The 21,418-nt window shown below is 34.2% G+C and overlaps 1 protein-coding gene across 1 annotated transcript; it reads left to right on the forward strand.

Annotated features, from left to right (window-relative positions):
• The first annotated feature begins 11,963 nt into the window (after positions 1 to 11,963).
• LOC111368652 (amino acid permease 8-like) lies at positions 11,964 to 18,618 on the forward strand. Its single transcript, XM_022990020.1, has 7 exons — positions 11,964 to 12,385; positions 15,291 to 15,518; positions 15,639 to 15,732; positions 16,144 to 16,361; positions 16,482 to 16,621; positions 17,134 to 17,361; positions 17,904 to 18,618. Exons 1-7 carry the CDS (start codon positions 12,271 to 12,273, stop codon positions 18,333 to 18,335), a joined length of 1,455 nt encoding a protein of 484 aa, XP_022845788.1. The 5' UTR covers positions 11,964 to 12,270; the 3' UTR covers positions 18,336 to 18,618.
• The last annotated feature ends 2,800 nt before the right edge of the window (positions 18,619 to 21,418 follow it).

The raw sequence follows: 21,418 nt of genomic DNA on the forward strand, positions 1-21,418 counted from the left end.
GCCATACTTTGGATTCTTGCTATCCAAAGGAAGTATTGTTTTCCAAACCAATTCGCTCAGGTTGGACGACTTGACTATAACTTTTTTATTATAAAATTTAGTCATCCTTCGTTTTTGAACTTACAATCTATCTAGGACGTCCAACTTTAATTCGTCCAACTCCAATAAATTTTGAACTAGTGATTCGGTATACTCATCATCACTTAACTTATGTTGTAAACACACTTTGATCGATTGTACGTTGATTTTCATAGGCAAAATGGCCTCCTGTCCATAAGTAAGTTGGAAAGGAGTAATTTTGGTACTTGACCGAGGCGATATCCTATAAGCCCATAAGGTCTTGTTTAGACATTCGTGCCAATTTATGGCATTTTCATCTATCATTTTCCTTATGATATTTTTTAGAATTTTATTAGAAGATTCTGCTTGTCCGTTGGATTGAGCATAATATGGTGTGTAGTTTACTAATTTAACTCCAAACTCGCTCAAGAATTTATTCACTTGATCTCTATTTAAAGAAATTTCGTGATCTACCATCAAAGTTTGTGGAATTCCAAATCTATAAATAATATGATCACGGATAAATTCTATGACACTCTTTTGGGTGATCTCATTTAAAGGTATCGCTTTTACCCACTTAGTGAAATAATCAGTTTCAACTATAATAAAGGTATGTTGCTTGGACGATGGAGGATAAATCTTCTCTATCAGGTATATCGTCCAACCCTTAAACGACCAATATTTGATAATATGTGTCATCTCTCGTGCTGACGCCCTTTGTATTGGACCATGTTTTTGGCATGTTAGACAACTCTTTGCATACTGAATGCATGATTCTCCCATCTTTGGCCAAAAATATCCATTCCTAATGATTAACCATCTCATCCTTTGGCCAGGTTGATGGGCTCCACATGTCCCTTCGTGCACTTCAGCCATGACCGTCCTGACTTCTTGCAAACTTACACATTTTAGCAATACACTATCAGAGCGTTTCTTAAACAACTCTTCATCTATCAGTGTATAGTTTAACATATGCAACTTCATTTTTTTACTATTTCCTTTATTGGGTTCTTTAATGAACCTTTTAATCTCTGCCCTCCAATCTATTGCATCTCCATCTTGTATGTAATGAATTTCAATCGTTCTCGTCGTTCTTTGGACTACGAGCAATATTGTTCCATACTCATAAGTAGACTTTCAATTTAAAACCTTCGAGTACCCTGAGGCCACATGGGCCAACTCATTTGCCACGTCATTATATATCCTATTAACGCATTAAAGCTCTACTTGGTTGAATTCTTCCAACAACTCTTGAGCGATTTCGTATAGACTTATAATGGAATCACTTTGACACTTAAAATCACCAATCAATTGGTGAATGACCAATTGAGAATCGCCTCTAACGATCACATTCTTTACTTCCATATCTATCATTAATTCTAGGCCCACGATTAAGACTTCATATTCGGCTTGATTGTTGGTGCACATCCTATCCAAAGTGAATGCGAACTTGTAGCAAATCCATAAAGGGTTTATCAATACTACTCCTGCACCTTTAGAGGTTTTTGACCCATCGAAATACAAAACCCAAGGTTTTAATTCGAATGAATTGATTTCTAATTCAATTTCTTCAGGCATGTCAAGGCATGGATGATCGGCCAGAAAATTAGCTAAAGCCTGATTTTTTATTGCCTTTTGGGGTATGTATTGTATTTCGAATTCTAATAATGCTAACGTCCAAAGGCCTACCCTTTGGTGTAAAATAGGGCGAGAGAACATATACTTAACCAAATTTACTTTGAAAATCACATAAACGGTTACGGGCCGTAAATAAGCCCTTAATTTTGTACATGTGAAATACAATGCAAGACATAATTTTTCAATGACAGAGTAATTACATTTACATTTTGTTAATCGTCTACTCAAGTAGTAAATCGCCCTTTCTTCACCAAACTGGTCTTCTTACACGACCATTCCAGCAATTGATTCATTTTCAACCGATACATATACTTTCATTGGCCGTCCTTGGATTGGTGACACCAATACTGGTGGACTTGATAAATATGTTTTTAGGCTTTTGAAAGCCTTTTGATGTTCTTCCTTCCAGACGAATTCGTCCTGATTTTTTAACTTTAAATGCGGCGAAAAAGTTTTAGTTCGCCCTGCAAAGTTAGAAATAAAGCGTCTTAAAAAGTTTACTTGGCCTAGAAACCTTTGCATTTTTTTTTGTTGCTAGGTGGTTTGGCCTCTAAAATGGCATTTATTTTATTTTTATCAAGTCCAATCCCCCTTTCGTGTACTAAGAAACCAAGGAAGTTTCCTACATTAACACCAAATGCACATTTCAATAGATTCAATTTTAATTTATATTGCTTCATTCGCTCAAATGAACATCTCAATTGTTCAAAATGGTCTTCTCCTTTAATGGATTTGACCACTATATCATCTACATACACTTCAACAAACTTGCCTATCATATCATGAAAAATCAGGTTCATCGCCCTTTGATAAGTTGCTCCTGCATTTTTTAGGCCGAAATGCATAATTACCCATTCAAAATATCCTAGAGACCCTGGTCATCTAAAGGTAGTTTTGTGAATATCTTCTTCAACTATATAAATTTGATTGTATCCTGAATACCCATCCATGAAAGAATACATTACGTGTCCGGCAGTTGAGTCTACTAGAGAGTCTACTGTGGTATTGGATATTTATCTTTGGGTGTGGCTATTTTTAAATTCCTAAAGTCTATGCACACCCTTAATTTACCATTCTTTTTTAGCACTGGCACGATATTGGACAACCAATTCACGTATCTGGCTGTTCTAATAAAGCCTACCTTTAATAATCGCTCTATTTCTTTCTTGATCTCAGGAAGTACATTAGGAGCAAAACGCCTAGGAGGTTGCTTATGAGGCTTAAAATTTAGCTTGGTTGGCAAGTTATGTTCCACTAAATCTCTATCTAAACCAGGTATATGTTCATATTCCCAAACAAAACAATCTTTATATTCCTTTAATAAAGCGATTAATTTATCACTAACCTCTTGATCGAGCATTTGGCTGATGAATATTGGGCGATCTTCTCCTTCATTGTCAATATTCACTTTAATCAGAGGGTCTTGTACTTGAGCGTATCCAGACTTGGCGATCCTCATCACTTCATCGTCCAATTTCCCTTGTAGGCACTTCTTCTTCTAAACAATCCACTTTATTGACTTCTCGGCCAATACTTTGTTCCAACTCGAACACTGCCAATTTGTCTCTCAATGCTTTCAAGGCTACTTCTTCTTTCGTCTTGTCCTTGCATTCTTTATTGAAAACCATTAATTTGACTTTGAAGGCCTGAATATCGGCCATTTGCCTTTGTTGCTTACAACTCATTTAAAATTCCTTGATCACTCTTTTGCCAATTACTGGCTCCTCTAGGGCCACTATGTTTGGCCTCATCTGACTGAACATTTCAGTGAGTGCATCCACCGAAAACGACTCTTCACTCTGCGCGACAATTTGAGTTTCTTCTCCATCTTGGACTACTCTGACAGGTCCATAATATCCTTCGTATATAAACCTTTCTACTGAGTTTGCTTCTGTGATAAAAGATCTATGATCGGCCTACACCACTTCTGCTTCACCTTTTTCATTCCAAAAAATCAGGCATTGATGGAGCGATGAGGGTATACAGCGACTTCCGTGTATCCAATCCCTTCCTAATAACACATTGTAACTAGTAGGACCATAAATTACAAAGAACAATGTGGTCCTAGTAGTTATCCCTATAATTATGTCCAATGGCATGACCCCTTTAGCTGAAGTAGCTCTTCCATTGAAACTCGTAAGGACGACTTCTGTTGGGATCATATCGCTTTCTGTCTTTGCAAATTTCCTCATCATCCTAGATGGAATGGTGTTTATAGCTGCTCCATTGTCGACAAGCACTTTTACCACAGGTATGCCGTTAACTAGAGCTTTAACGTACAATGGCCTCAAGTGTTTAGTTAACTTCATGGCTGGCTGCTTAAAAATAACATTTTCGGCAGCATCTATTTCCCCTTCCTGCTTATCCTCTGTCGAGCTATCCTTTTGTGATAAGTCAACGTGCAATATGTCGTACTGAGCTTCCATTTCTTGCATTTCCTTTTTACTATTTTCTAATGCTTCTTCTTCAATTACCCAACCTATGGGAGGAGGCATTATTCTTGGAGGTGATCCATACTTTTCAGAGCGAGAAACTCTCCTTTTCCTTTTGGGCGTCCCGTACAGCACGTAATAATCGAAAGAACGCCCAGACGGTTCCCCCAACAAGTCCACTTCACGAACCCCCTCTCGATGTAGTTGATTCAACAAAATGTTGTACGATACTCCTCTTTTTCTTCTTTCTACTTCCAAATCAATTTCATCTTCGATATCCATCATACCATCATCTCCTTCATCATCGTAGGCCCCTCTAGAAGTTTGGCCTTCTTCATATTCCAGCACGCATGCTTCTTCTTCGTTATCCTCCCTCTCTTCTTCTTCTTTCTCTTTATTCTTGAACTTATTGACTAGCAAATAGTTATTAGCCATGATAGGAGGTAACGTACCGAACTGAATAGTAAGGGACTGATCTGGATCTTCTCCATCTCTTCTGTCTCGCTCAAACTTCGACCTCCCAGAAGAAGTCTCTGACAATTCTTTCATCGATTCACCTGTACCAGTCTCTTCACTGTCTTTGAGAATATTTTGATTGGCCACCTCAAGTAGCTTAGGCGCCTTAGGACGTGGCATTCCCTGTTGTTGCCTCATTATTCGTCTATAGTTCCGTTGAAAACGCCTTTGTTGGGTTCTAGTCATCTCGTTGAAGGGTATCACCCTTCCTGCATTATACTGGAACGAATGCCATATATTTTGTTGGTGAGGCTGCGGCCTGAATGTTCTCCCATTATTTACTGGCCTGAATTGCTTTTCAAAAGGCAGTCCCCTACAGAACGATGTCCCTCGCCCTCTACCAGGCTGAGCGTTTGGGAAAAAACTAGAACGATGATGATGCTGTCATATCCCTGGTTTCTCTGTATTCCCACTCACTTCTCTTTTACATCTTGTGCACAGGACATCTTCACCCTCTTTGGGCTCCTTCCCTTTGATACGTTTAAAGACACTAGGATGTGGTCTAGGGTCTTCTTCTCCATCATTTATAACCAACTTGAATTTTGGCAACTTGTTTTTGAAACCAGTCGTCACCATGTTCACCTCAAGTGGCTGCGGAAAAGGGTTTTCATCCACTGCCATCTTCTTCTTATCCTCGAACGTAATTCGTCCGGATTCAATGACATCCTGTAACACATGACGAAAAACCAAACAGTTATTAGTCAAATGTGACCATGCATTATGCCACTTACAATATTTTTTACCCTTAACTTGTTCAGGGCTTGGCAATTTATGTTTATCGCTCAGCTTTATCTGCTTATCCTTATATAGTTTATCAAATATAAGGTCAGCTTTGGTTACATCGAACGAGAACGTTCTAGCCTTTTTGTTTTCATCTTTTATAGGCTTATCTTTGCCCGACGGTCTAGACTTAGCCATTATAAGACAAGTATACGTGTCTCATTTGATTAATTCGGTCAAACACATTTCGGTTTGATCGTAATACTCGTCATTAATGATATGAACATCAAAATTTGGGTCTTTATAATAAGTCCCCTTACTAGAATTTTTTATTTGCTCTTCTTCTCTTATTAATCGTTCATACCTAATCACGTTCGCGCTCAATTGGAAAAGATCAGGAAATTCCTTGTCTTGGAACTTCTTTTTCAAATCAAAACTTAGACAACCTTGAGCGATTTTAACAAACTACTTTTCGAGCAAAGGTACAAAACATTTACTTCTTGCTGTCTTGAACTTTTGAAGGAAACCTTCTGCCCATTCGTTTGGCATTTGACGTAAATTCGCCAAATTGGTCAAAGTAACTTCGGACTCAGCCTTATAAAACTGAGCGTGGAACAATTGCTCCAATTGTTGCCATGTTTGAACAGAGTTCGGTGGCAAATTGATGAACCTGAAGAAAGCTACTCCTGTTAATGAACTAGGGAACAGCCTCATTTTATGGTAATTAGTTACATCACCAATTTACAGTGTGAATCGCCCTATGTGTTCTAGAGTAGACACCTCTCCTAAACCGGTAAATAGTGAGAATTCTGGCACTTTGTACCCTCTAGGCCATGGATATGCTTGGTCTACCTAATCAGGGTATGACTTTGTATAAGTCGGCCTAATGACAGGACGTACCCCAAAAGCCATCTGATCTTGTACTATTTCCATAATTTGATTCCTCAACAGGACGTTGGGGTCATATGGAATTCCTACAGGTTGGTTGACCGGTTGATTTGCTTGAGACCTGATATTTAGTCTTTGGTTGGCAACAAAGTTGCCATGATTTGAGTCATTGTTACCATTAGCCTGAATATTTACCCCATCATTAATACGTGGGGGCATTCTGTCCATTATTTAGGACATTGTCTCTTACGTTTAAGTTACCCCCCAAGTTAGATGTACCATTGCCACCATTTTGATGGTTTGAAGTAGAGGGACCAAAAGGTGATTCTACCCTTTGATTTGGACTTAGGATTGGGGGATTATGTCCCACAATTGTCCTAGTTTGGAAGTGATTTGCAAGAGGCACAACTGGCTGACAAATTTGGCCTACTAACTTATTCATTATTTCATTCAAAGTATTCAGTCGTTTGGCCATGTTATCATAATGTGCATTCCCATTCTGGGTAAGTCTTTCCATATTATGAATATTTCGTAGATTTACCTGTTCCACAACATCATGTGTGAGTTCTCCAAGTAATGCACGCATAGTTCGAGGACTCAACTCTGTCATTGGTTCGTAACGACTATGACTGCTCTGATTCTGTCAATCTGTTCGTGGAGAGCTATGTTGCTCCTCATATTGCTCGATCACATACTGGACTCCTCCCTGACTTGCTTCCTTATCAGATTTTTGAGGCATATTGTTTCACCTTTTGTATCTCCAACACTAAACACCAATGTCCCACTGGGCGTGCCAAATTGTTTCACGCGGGTAGTCGCTAACAATTAAAAAGGGATCAGACGATTGTGTAAGAAACAAACCTCTTGAGACAAAGTCCTAAAAAGGAGTGTTTTATTGGCGATGACTTTACAATTAGAATTAAACAGAATGCCTCCAAGGGGCGCAAGCACACAAGTACTGAAAAGAAATGTTTAAGTCTAAACTAAGAAATTGAAATTACATATTCTCTATTTGAGAGTGCTTGATTCGGGGTCCTTTGCTCTATGTCTTCTCTTCCTTTTATATTCCCTTGATGATTTTTTCGTGATCAACCGCTTAGAAACTGCTTGATTGCTTTATAACTACCCACTTTCTTTATGGTGGCTAATTTGTCGTGGAACTGCCGTCTCTAACTGTTGCCACTACTCCTTGTCGCTCAACCGTCTTCAACTGAACTCCTTGAACCGTGGAACGTGATAAGGTTACTCGATAACTGTTTCAATAACTGCACTTCTGGATAACCATAACATTTTATGTTTGTTAAGATCTTGGGCGATTCGAAGGTTTGGGCGAGAACAGGGTCATAGCTCTGGGCGACTGTAAGGCACTTCATTCACTCAGATCTTGGGCGTCTTGCAAGCTTGGGCGATGATTTTACTGTATTCGTGGACTTCCACTACATTCATTAATAACCCTATCTGGGCCTTTATCCTGAATTGCCCAGTTGAACTTCATTCTTTGGGTTATTTGATTTGGAGATTCCTCAATTGGGCTTCATTCCCTGAGCTATTCGATTTGGGCTGCACTTTTGGTGTGTCAACAATTACTTAATTTTCAATTTAGCGAATGTCGTATTTTTTCATAAAGTTGAATTTCTGGAAAGTATTAATTGTCTAAGAAAATAAAAACATATCTCCATATAAAAGATAATATTTTTCTTGTTTTCAAAAAAAATATGGTCACGAGACTAACTTTTATTTTTCATGAAAAAAATGTCAATCAAACACTCAAAAAATAGGAACTTGGGTAGAAAAATGAAGATTTTCATGAAAACAAACCAAAAAAACACACCCTAATAAATTGTTTCTCAACTCTTGTCTATCTTATACCTTTGGCTAAGCTTAGTAATAATTTCTAAACGGATTTGGATAAATTATTTACTAATTATTATTAAAACTAGTAATTTACTTCTTTTCAATTTTGAAAGTAACTCTTTATTTCAAAACATGCCTGAATAAATTAGGCCCTATTTGAGCCCCGTTAATTTGAAGAAATTTATTATAGAATAGTGATTGATGGAGAATGTATGGTTAAAAAAGAAGGAAACATTTTTTATTTGCGTATAATATTATTTTAATGAAGAATGTGTGATTAAAAATGATTATTGTAGAAAAATAATGTGAAAAAATGTAGAATAAAGGATGACAAACAGGGGCATGGTCTTACATGTAAATAAAAAGGTTACTTTTTTTAAACAACTCACGACATTTTAGAAAGAGTAATGTACTTAGAACAATTTTTACTGATAAAAATATTATTTATATCAACATTTATTTATTTAACCCTTGTTTGGCTCCCATTTTGTGGAAATGAAAATAGATGGAATAATTTATTTTTTTTTAAAAATGAGTGGTTGAAAAAGAATGAAAAGTTTTTGGTTTATATGTAGTATTATTTTATGGAAGATTATGTAATTGAAAATATGAGAGAGAAAAATGAAATGTAATAGAATGAAAATTAATGGAGGTCAAACGGGAGCCTACTTACTACTTGAAAATGTGAAAAAGTAGTTCCTTTTTCTTTTTTCTTTTTAAATAATTTTCATTATTTTAAGCTTGGCCAAACACAGCATGTTTTATAAAGGAAGAAATTGTGCTTTTAATGATTATACATGTGGAATAATTACTTTTTGAAACTTTACAGTCTTTTATTTTTATTTTATTTTTTAATTCTTATCTTTGACTGCAGTAGATTTGCTTGTTTCTTTTAAAAAGCAAAAGTTTGAAGTTAATCCTTATGGGACAGGCCATAGCAATAAGAAATTAGATGGCACTTATCAAAATAAGAAAGATGATGTGAAAACATATTTAAATTATGCCCTCCACTTTTGTGTATAAAAATTAGTAATTAGTTAAAATTTATTAAGTAGGGTACCCTATAATTTAAAGTATCCTTAATTTGAACCATCCAAATTTTGATTCCAGGACCCATTGTATTTCTTAAATCCTAAATTAGTAAACCTTTCTTAGTTTAGGACCAAGCGGGATGGTCCCAAGACAATATATGTAGAAGTTGCGTGTTTATAGGGTCGTTTGACATGATTTTTGCTTATTATAGAAGAATTTTTGAAAGAAATTACTTTAATTTCTATTTTGAAATTAACTTTCAAAGAATTTTCTATTTTAGAAGTGTTTTTAGAGGAAGCTACACTGTATTAGCTTCCTCTAATAGCTCTTCAAACTAGAAGAAGCTCTATCATAAAAGAATTTTGCTAAACGATCCGCGCCGTTCACCGCACCGATGACCACACCCTCACATGGTGCACGGGTCCCACCCGAATAAAAAAATGTCAACCCCATGTGTATGTGTGTGTGCGGTCACCCGCTCGGATATGTGTGTGTGCGGTCAACCGCGCGGGTCGTGTAGCGTGGTCCTTCATAAAATTAGCTAAATTAGTTTATAAGTAACTTTTGTATTTCAAAACTCTTTTTAACTTTTCAAAAATCATGTCAAATTGGCCTTACTGTTACTATTTTTGAAAAAAAAAATCATATATTAGTCTGAGTAAAATACAAATAAAAATGTGCACGAGAGATGTGTCGAGTTAATGGATGGTTTGTCTGTCTTTAGCGAGGCTCATCAGGGCTTGCTCAACATTTCAATCTCTAATATAATTACAACCTTCCAAAGAGGTAGTTGGGACAATTTAATTGGATTGCATCTGTCCAATAATTCATTAAGGAGTCGTCCATGTTCGCATCATACACACATATTCTTAAAATGCAATAATTCAAGTGAAAGAAGACTTGCTAGATCATAGGTGGAATTGTCGTGAAGAATTGATTATATTTATGAAACTATGATAAAGTACGTAATTAGAAAAGTGTCCTCGTGAATTTGATTTCAGTAAATAATAACAACAACATTATTATTGGAATCAAATATATTTTACGAGTGCTAGACATCCTAAAGTTCAAATTTATGTTGCACGATTTTATGTCTCGTCGAATGAGTTTCAAAATCGAGTCACTCAAAGAGATAAGTCAACCTATACTTGTAAATTAGTGAAATGAAGTTGAAGTGAGTAGATTTAGCTAGTGTATTTTTTTATTTTCTAAATCTTATATTTGACTGCAGTAGATTTGCTTGTTCTTTAATGGCCAAAGTGTGAAGAAAATCCTTTTGGGATAGTCCATGCAATAAGAAATTAGGTGGCACTTATCAAACAAAGAAAAACGATGGGAAATTTTTTTAAATTATGCCCTCCACTTTAGGGTATAAAATTAATTCTTTGAAAGTACCATATAATTTATGGCACCCCAATTTTGATTCTATATTATGCTAATTAAGCTTTTAAATTAGATGATTTAATGTGGTATTAGAGTATATGCACAAGTTGAGAGTTTTTATTTCCTTGTTACCATTTGTGGAAAAAATCACTAATCTTTGATAAAAATAAATTAAATAAATATAATGTACTCACGAGAGATATTTTGAAATTATAAATCTCATATCGGAGTTGTTCGACCTAATGTTTTGTGCATTCTCACGGTCTCTAGTTGAAAAAAAATAATAGTAGTAATAATTAAAAACCTGAAAATGAAAACCCACATGGACCAGGTTGAAGCGGTGTGCAAGCCGTCAAGCTCGGACTCATCTTTGGCACAATCATTTCACAAATCTAATTACAATCTTCCAAGAGACGATTGACCAGCTCATCCATTTTGATACTAGAAAATAAGAATAGAGTTATTTAGCACCATCAGTATCACAATATCAATTTAGATGGTATTAAGTGTAATTAAGTGCAAGGTACAATTAAATTAATCACATAATTTTATATTTAATCGAATATATTACATAATGACATATAGATCGGTGATTTTTTCACCACTTATACTTGGTAATGTTAGATAACATTATTCATGAAATAAATTTCCTTCAAAAAATAATAGAAAGTTGCAGAGAATGAGAGTTTTATTTGCGCTTGCCTTCAATCTTTAATTACAACCTTCCAAAGAGGTAGTCGGGTATTTAATGGGATTGCATCTGTCCAATAGGGGGCGCCACACAACCCCCTGGATGTCCAAGGGTGTTTGCCCATAATTAATTAAGTTGTATCATACATAAATATGCTTGAATTACTCCCTACTGGTCACATATAGTGTATTTCCAAAAGATTTCTTATTTTTAAAGAGTATATTCTATAAGTTGAAGAGCATTTATAAATTTAGAGGGTTAATACCTTGTAGTTTATAAATTCAGATCCTAAGGATTCGACTGCTAATACCTTGTAGTTTAATAAATACACATATACTCGCATATATACACGTATATCACATCCCCGTTTGAGCTACATTTTTTGGAGGGGAAATTTGTTTTAAAAGAGTGATTTTTTAGAGAATGTATAATAAAAAAAAAAAGGAAAAATTTTTGAATTTACGTGTAAAATTATTTTATGGGAAAATTTGAATAAAAATAATTTTTTAAGAAAATGGGACTCAAATGGGGCGACACAATTTCCTTCTGCTTTTTCATTTGAGAGCACCACTTTAGATCACTAGTCAACCCAATCACTTTTTATCTATGACTAATCTTATGATATCCAATGAGAAATAAAATAATGCTACTTGTACATAAAGAGTTTCAGAATGTTTTATTGATATATGAGGTATCAAAAAGAGCGTGGAGAAGTTATTTTATATTTTGATTTGGTCGAAATTTTTCTAACCCAATTATAATCTTACCATATCATATGTATGTACATCAATCTGTAAGTGACGATGAACAACCCAACTTTCTCATTGTAAATTGCACACTATCTATAAGTATTCCCCAAAACTTGCCATGACCATAAAAATCTTAGTTCAAGAACCAAAAACCAAGCTTTTATAGCCTCTACACAGTCTCTTTATACTCCATTTCCTTGATTATAAAAAAAATGAGCTAACTTTCTTGTTAGCATCTATCTATAGTGGAAGAGAAAATTAAAGAACGAACGGTTCTTTTCGGCTTCTTCCCAACAGGAAACAGAAAATGGCAAACTTTGTGAACCAGAATTTTCAGGCTGATGTGGATGAATCCGGCTTGGAGATTCAGAAGGATGCAAATATTGCAGAGTTAGATGATGATGGAAAGCCCACAAGAAAAGGTATTTATTTTTTCTGAACTTTTTCATCTTCTAATTAATTTACCGTTTAGCTGCGCTTCATTGCGTGCGGTGGCCATTTCGCACCAGCGTTACTGTATTTCCAGAGCTTGAAAGCTAGTTTTCTTGAAATCCATTTATTTTTCTGTTTTTGTAATTTGACATGGAAAAACTCAACCTAATATTGATATAGTCTACTATGTCTATAAGATGGTACAAACCTCTTGTCCTTCATAATATACCACATAAAAAAGAATCAAATTTTCTGCTAAATTGTTTCTGTGTCTTGGATCATACTTCATTAGTTAGACCATGGACATGTCGAGGTGCTATAATTTATTTATTTACTATTATTTTTTAGAGGGGAGGGAAGGACGTTTGTCTTTGAACTTTGTAGTAGAAACTGCAATCCTTGGCCGATTAGGAAATTGTGAATTCTAATTAAAATCTAACATGCACGAAAATATTGAAGATGAAAATTCAAGACGAGCTTATTTGGTAGAGCTACTTTTTATTAAAAATCTGATAAAATTAGTCAAATTTTATTTTTCATCACATATTTTATTCCATCCACAAATTTTATTCACTTTTAATTGCATATTTTATGGGATTTACTAACTTTTATCTACTTTATTTGCTAAAAATCTATATTAAACATACACAAAATATATAGATTATCAATTATTTTTGAAACCATATTTAATTATTTATGACCATATTAATTATGTATTGGTAGTATAAATATCATTTACTGTTTCCAGAAGAGATTTAGTGGATGGTGGGACTGGGAGGCTGACTATCTAGTGGTGGTGCATGGGCGGCGGTGAGCGTAAAAAGTGGGGAAACCAATTTTCTCTTCCGAAGTATGACCAAATTATAGAGAAAATGAAATATAACAATTTTCGTTTCTTTTGCCTCGTTCCTTGTAGAGTTTTCGTTTCTATTTTCGCAACTTTCACGTCATTGTGAATTGGTTGAGCAGTGGTGGAGCTCTGGCTCGTACTCAGTGTGGACAGAATTTAAGTACGATTTTATTTCAAATACAAAATATACTAATATTTTTTAAATAAAAATATCATATAAAAAATCTCATATTTCAGTTCACTGGTCCCACGTCTCTCAGCCACTTGTAGAGTGGAAAGAAAGGGAACATGTTAGGTGGGACGAAAAGGTGATACGACTTACGAGTGTGGGGGTGAGGAAAAAAAAAAAAAAAAAATGATACGAGGAAAGTAAAGTTTACTTTTAATAAAGTTAAATACGATATTTGATGATTTGATGGATAAAATGCAGGTTTTCTAACAAAAGATAGTAAAAAATAAAAAATTAACGTGCTCAAATTGCATGCACGTTGACGATTATAATTTTAAATTTATTTCAATATTTCGTTGGATCGATGCAAGTACTATACACACTTAATTTTTATTTGTTTATAAGCATAATCGTTTATAAACATGTGTCAAATATATGTTTGTTTCAAAAGATTACTTGTAAGTGTTGACTATTATAATTTTAAATTTAGGAAAAATTGCAGCAATAGTCTTAAACTTTTGAAATATTAGCAGACTTTTCTCAAACCTTTTATCTGTTGCAACCGTCACTCCTAACCTTTCTAAACGTTGCATCTGAGGCACTTTTGGATGGTTTCCGTCAAAATTTTCGTTAGTTGACCATCAAACTAAACTTTGACAACCTTTTAATCAATTCTAGAAGGGCAAAATGGTAATTTTCTATTTATCACATTAAACAATTAAAAAACTAAAATAAAAAACCATAAACCATAAAAAAAGAAAAAAGAAAAGAAATGGTTGACTGAGAATCCAAGCAATGGGTCTCAACTTGTTCCATGAAATCAGCTTCCACAATAATCCCCAATTTATCACATCAATTGGTTGCAATTCTTCAATCTCAACACCACCCAAATCGTCGATTTTCGGCTCATTTTCCGATGAACTTGCGTTAAAAGCTGGGCTGAAGCATAAGCGCCGGTGATAATTCTTGACTTTCTCGAAATTTGTACATTTGGCAGAGAAAACGAAGTGGGCAATACAGAAAATGCCTGATTTTCTTGAAATTTTGGTTTAATTTAAATCTTATCTATGGTGTTCTGTGGGTGTGAAAGTGTTTTGGGAGTTTAAGTTCACAAGAGTAAAGAAGAAGAACCATTTCTTTTTCTTTTTCTTTTTCTATTTTTTATGGTTTTTGGTTTTTTATTTTAGTTTTTTAATTGTTTATTGTGATAATAGAAAATTACCATTTTGCCCTTCTAAAATTGATTAAAAGGTGGTCAAAGTATAGTTTGATGGTCAATTAACGAAATTTTTGACGGAAACCATCCAAAGGGGCCTCTGATGCAACGTTTGAAAATGTTAGGGGTGACGGTTGTAACAAATGAAATGTTTGGAAAAAGTCTGTTAATGTTTCAAAGGTTTGGAATTTCTGCTGCAATTTTCCCTTAAATTTATTTCAATATTTCTATACGCACTTAATTTTTATTTGTTTATAAGCATAATTGTTTATAAACACTTGTCAAATATATCTTTAAGTTTCAAAATATTACTTGTAAGTGAATTTACTTACAAGTAAATAAGTAAGTTTCAAAATAGGTAACTTTTTTATAGATCTAATTTTGACAATAAACAAGATACTTATTTTGATTTTTTTTTTCTAAAATATCTTTATTTTTCCTATTTAAAAAAAATATTTAAACATGTTTGAATACTTCTATTTTTAAAAACTTAGCTAAACATGCTCGCTTACATGTAACCATTGCCCATTGTAATTTTTTTTTTTTTTTTTTTTTTACCTTTAATCAAAATAAAATCTCAGTACACAAAAATATGATATTAAATATATACTTATTTAATACGTTTGAGTGAATGTGTGAATTTGTCAACATCTTTTATAGGGAATGTTTGGACTGCAAGTGCGCACATAATTACAGCAATTATCGGCTCCGGTGTCCTGTCACTGGCGTGGGGGGTGGCACAGCTTGGATGGATAGCCGGAGTAACAACTCTTGTAGTTTTTTCCGGCATCACATATTATACTTCAAATCTCTTATCCGATTGTTATCGATCTCCAGTCACCGGAAAAAGAAATTACACTTACATGGAAGCTGTCAAAAACAACCTAGGTAACGCTTCATTTTCGTGTTAAATAAATATATCGTCGATCGACTTATTTTGGAGTTTTAGATAATTAAAAAATAAGAGAAACTATTTATTTATAACTATTTTGACATCGAATTAATCAGGTGGAAGAATGTACATGGCTTGTGGAATGGTTCAATATGTCAATCTATGTGGCATGATTATTGGATATACAATCACTGCATCAATAAGCATGGCGTAAGTATAGTGATTATTCGCGCACTCGACTTGTTCACAATATTTTGTCAACATTACATTTCTAAATAATACATAAATTAGACTTTAAAATGTTGTATTTTGTGAACAATACAAGAATGAGAACGCATCTATCTAATAGTGATTATTATAATCAACACACACGTAACTGTGTACACAACTCGACTCGTTTCATTCACGAGATTTTATCGATGATACTTGTCAAGACAATACAATAATCGGAACTCTGTGGATGTCAATTACATACAAACGCACACACGTCACTGCATATACTAGTTGACTCGACTTGTTCATGATATTTTGTCAACGTCACGTTTCATGACAATAAGAGAAATTCGAACTCAGTTGACAATGACATTCATTGACAAGATTTTATAAATGTTATAATTTCAGGGCAATACAAAAATCAGATTGCTTTCACAAACGAGGTCATGAAGCTCCATGCAGTGTTTCTCACAATCCCTATATGATTGCATTGGGAATATTGGAAATATTTTTGTCTCAAATTCCCAATTTCCACAAATTATCCATGCTCTCAGTTGTTGCAGCATTTATGTCTTTTGGGTATTCTTCTATTGGGGTTGGACTTGCATTTGCAAAAGTCATTTCAGGTATGATTTCTTTATATTCAAATAAGCAAAAAATTAACATATCTAAACACGTTTCAAGCCTAGCCAAAAATACTCTTAGTACCACATATAACTGGTAACAAAGGTTTGTGATATTGGCAGGCGAAGGAAAAGGAACCACACTTTCAGGTGTGGAAGTCGGAATTAGCATATCGGCAGCTGAAAAGACGTGGAGAATGTTCAGAGCTCTCGGCGATATTGCATTTGCCTACACATATTCTCAAATTTTGATTGAAATTCAGGTAAATGAATCAAAATCATTTACTACATTTTTGTTTCAAAGTGGTCACTTTAGTTTACGTACTTCGTTAGTTTTACAAATAAGAAAGTGCTACATGTACATAATTGTCTACAAAGATCTTTCCCATCAGACATTTTGCTAGAAAAAGTAACAGTTTTAATGGAGTGACCAAATTAAACAAAAAATAAACTTCTGTTACCACTTTACAACTAAATAAAGTTCCATAACTCACATGAAATTTTGCTGTTAGTCAAGTGCTTAGTGGTGCTTTTAACGATTTGTTATATTAAGTCATTGTTTGATAGAGATTAAAATCATATTTTTAACAGATTTTGATAAAAGTTGATGAATTATGTGATTAAAAAGTTGTGGCTCGACTTTGACTTTGATAAAAATCTAACTTAAAATCTTTACCAAAGTTTAGTACTATCCAATCGAGTGTATCGTACATCGTATGATTGCTTGACTTGACAAAAAGGATTACTTATGATGCATTATTTTATTTCTTCTAAGGATACTTTAAAAGCAATTCCTCCGGAGAACCAAGTGATGAAAAAGGCCAATTTTATGGCCGTTTCAGCTACAACAGTATTCTATATGATGTGTGGGTGCTTGGGCTATGCTGCATTTGGGAACAATGCACCAGGCAATTTGTTAACTGGATTTGGATTTTATGAGCCATTCTGGTTGGTGGATCTTGCCAATTGCTTCATTGTGGTGCACCTGGTTGGAGCATATCAGGTTCAAACTCATTCCTTTTCCTTGTATTTTTTTCTTTTTCTTTTATACTGTCTAGACCACCTTTCTAACTGTGCTACGAAAGTTGTTAGACAAAGTGAAGTCCAAACAATTTTTTAACTTAAATCAACTAGGGATGGCCCGTCTCTTTGCTACTTCATAAAACTTGTCCATCTTTTTTATTTCACAAAATCCCGAAAAAATCCAGTCCACCCAAAAAATCCGAATCAAGCTTAACCTCAATTTTTAGCCCTCCTTAGAATCAATTTCATACGTTCTCTAAATTGCGGATCTATATACATAATATGTCATCCTAAACTTTCCCGCGTATAGGAAGAATTTTGGGAAGAGGACATTTTTGGGACGAGAAAGTCGTGAAATCCTTTGCACACTTCTTCATTACACTTGAAACATGCGACGTGACAAGTGTACATGGCTTACAAATAGTGAACCCCTATACGTCTTTTTGTGTGCTTTGCATGTTATTGTTGCTCACGAAATCGGGATTAGGGTGGAATAGTGATGATTTTGAATTATTTGAACAGGTATTTTCACAGCCAATTTTCAGTGCAGTTGAATTATGGGCTAGCAAGAAATGGCCCAAATCAAAGTTCATAACAAAAGAATACTTCATAAACATAGGAATTGTCAAAAAACATAAGTTGAGAATCAACCTTCTGAGGATGATTTGGAGAACTTTATTTGTGATAATGACAACACTTCTTGCAATGGTGTTTCCCTTCTTCAATGACATTCTTGCCCTCCTTGGAGCCCTTGGATACTGGCCCTTGACTGTGTATTTTCCCATACAAATGTACATTGCAAAGGGTAAAATAAGGAAATGGAGATGGAGGTGGCTTGTTCTTCAAGTCATAAATTTAGTTTGCTTGCTTGTTGCATTGGCAGCTGCATGTGGCTCTATTCAAGGACTTAATAAGGCTCTCAATACCTACAAGCCCTTCGAGGTTAAAGAATAGGGAGTACTTTCGACTTTCTATGACAAGGAAAGATGATTGCTTGAGTAGAAAGTGTTGAACATGATCGTCGATTTCTCAAATTTAGTATCTCGATTACAAGAAGTTTTTGCTTTTGGCATGGTTAACTCCATGTGAAAGGCTTGCACGACACGTAATTAGCTTAGTAGTGGAGCTCGTTGTCGTAGTCGTTGTTTGATCTATTTGAAAGTACTTGATTTTGTAATAAGATGATATTGTTTTTTTTTTATATATATAATTGAAGTGTTTTCCCCTTGGGATGCAACAGGTATAACGTGAAAAAAGACGAGTTTATGTGTCGGGTTTAAATTCAGGTCAAAGTAGATTTACACCAGAAAATCACTTGTTAGCTTATTTTTGTTGCTTAATATTGTACATTCTGCTCTACCGCACAAGCCATTTAATTATATGAGCTGGAAATAGAACATTAATTGACAAATTACTCTACAAAACACTTGACATGCTACAAAGTATTGCTCCAGTTAGTAACGGAAAAATGGAGTTGTTGGTCAACTTGAAAGCTTCAAGTTCAGATACAAGACGAAAAAGTAGAGGGAAAGGAGACAGTTCAGTGCATATATAGCCATGCCACTACTAAAAAACAGAGTTTCAGACACGGATTTTTGGTTCCTAAAATCTCAATATCCGTTGCTAATAATCTTCAGCAATGGAATATTTGTAACCACAAATCCTTTGGTAATTTGAGGGTCGCTGATAATTACCAACGGATCATGCCGTAGATAAAGAGTAAACATTTTACCAACAAATTTTCTGTTGGTAAAGTGTGAATCTTTTACCAACGAAATTTTCGTTGGTAAAAGTCTTAACCAATACCAACCGACTTTCCGTTGGTAAATATTTACCATTACAATTGGTAAAAATCAATGTTGTAAATAACCGTATGATAAAAAAGTTATTTATGTATTTTTTATTATTGTTATTACTTTTTTTTTATTATTTATTTATTTATTTAATAATTATAATGATTTTTTTTTAATTTTTAGCCAACTGAATTGAAAAGTCAAAATATTGTTTAACTCCTTATTGGACCACAAATTTATACAGGGCAACTACAAAGATATTGTTGTAAACTTCCGATGTAGAATAAGTGAATTATTTTTACTAACGGATAATCCGTTTCTAATTACTAACGGAATATCTGTTGCTGAAAGATCAAAATGTTAAATGGTTATATTAGGCACGAAATATCCGTTGATAAAGAGATATCATTTTTATTAACGGATAATCCGTTTTTAATTATCAACGGAATATCTGTTGGTAAAGAAATATTATATTTACCAACAAAAAATCTGTTACTGCTTATTGTAGTTAAAAGTGAATTACTTTTACCAACGGATAATCCGTTTCTAAATACCAACGGATGCAATCCGTTGGTAATATTCGGTACATCACCTACGGAATATCCGTTGAAGAAAGATCCAAATGTTAAACGATTACATTAGACACGAAATATCGGTTGGTAAAGAGATGTCATTTTTATCAACGGAAAATCCATTGCTAATTATCGTAACTAAAAGTGAATTACTTTTACCAACGAATAATTCGTTTCTAATCACCAACGGATGCAATCCATTGGTAATTTTTCGTAGGTAAAAAACTGTTTTTTAGCAGTGTGCATTACCTGAAGCAGCATAAAGATTTTTTTTAGGACTTAGTCCGGTCTTTGTGCGAGATCCAATGAACTCAAGTTCTTCTACCTATGAGGATCAAAGTGAAGTGCTGATTTACTATGGGTAGGGCTGACCAAACTTTGAGAAAATTCAACTATAACGAAAAACTTTGAGAAGGTCAAACAAAGCACACTTAAAAATCTCTATTAAATACTCAATAATGTAAATTTTGGTAATTTTTTTATACTAGTACATAAAATGAAGATATTTTAAGCCACGCCCTGCGTCTCAAAAATTTCTGACAAGCCCGACCCATTCATTGTCATCCCTAAAAGTAGTTTTCATCCCCTCATTATAGTTGCACAAGTAATCATGAACGATGAAACAATTAAATCATTTTTAAATCGCCGATTGAATAATTGAGTCTCACGTATTTGGCTTTATGAAATTATTAGATTTTATTTTTAACTTTTGTTGCTGTTTACAAGCTTGAAGCAAATTCTGTTTTCACGAAGACCAATTATGGTTTAACTAAAATTTGGTCATTTTTCTGTATATAGATTGTTTGCGCAATTACAACTCAAAGTTGAGGATGTATTCGTTTGTTTTAAAAAAAATAAAATTGAGGATTAGCTTAATATGTAAGTAATAGATCTAGGACCAATTATGCAATTTAAGGTAGACCAAAAAGGATCTTAAAAGTAAAACCAGCAAAAGTGGAGAAATTCAAGATCAAAAAGTAGAGGATTTACTTACTGTCTGGGTAGTAGATTGAGGACCAATACTGCAAAATTTAAGATGGGTCAAAAGGGTACCTAAAACCAGCGAAAGTGGAGAAATGAAGAGCAAAACCAGGGACCGGAGAAAATATAGTAAAGTCCAAGTACCACATGGCGCCACCTGTTTTTTAAAATTTCATGTCTTCTTGTCTATGTAACTTTTTCTCTTTTTCACTTACCCTTGAAATTACAATAGTAAATATAAATTTTACCTTTAAAATACAAATTCATATTTGTTAATATAAAATTTATTACTATCCCAAGAAGTAACACCAGTATTTCTTATTTGCTTGTGATTAAGCTTGATCGGAGGTTCTATTCCCGCATCCGATATTATTGGGATGAGAGACAAGAGGCCTTATAGATCGGCTTTGATGAATAGTTAGAAAAGTCTCGAAGTGGGCCCCCTCCATGTAAAGGGGGTGGACACCTTAATGTACATCAAGTATAATCCAAGAATTTTTACAAAATATTACATTTAAGAACAAGCAAAATCATGGTTATATTACTGGTTCAAGGTTTACCTGATCGGTATATCGATTATTTTGTCAAATTTTTAATCATAGGTCAATATAATGTAACTAGAGCATGTTGTGATCCGATTCTTGATTGAGACAGCTAGTCAGACCTTTAACAACATTTATTATTACATTGA

This window comes from Olea europaea, chromosome 19, assembly GCF_002742605.1.
Source record: "Olea europaea var. sylvestris chromosome 19, O_europaea_v1, whole genome shotgun sequence".
NCBI lineage: Eukaryota > Viridiplantae > Streptophyta > Magnoliopsida > Lamiales > Oleaceae > Olea > Olea europaea.

Bases quoted from the DNA above. Each gene is read 5' to 3' on its own strand.
- LOC111368652 (XM_022990020.1), top strand. From the start codon at position 12,271: ATGGCAAACTTTGTGAACCAGAATTTTCAGGCTGATGTGGATGAATCC. The intron at 16,622-17,133 runs GTAAATGAATCA...ATTTCTTCTAAG, and splicing joins AAATTTTGATTGAAATTCAG to GATACTTTAAAAGCAATTCC. The intron at 17,362-17,903 runs GTTCAAACTCAT...TTATTTGAACAG, and splicing joins ACCTGGTTGGAGCATATCAG to GTATTTTCACAGCCAATTTT.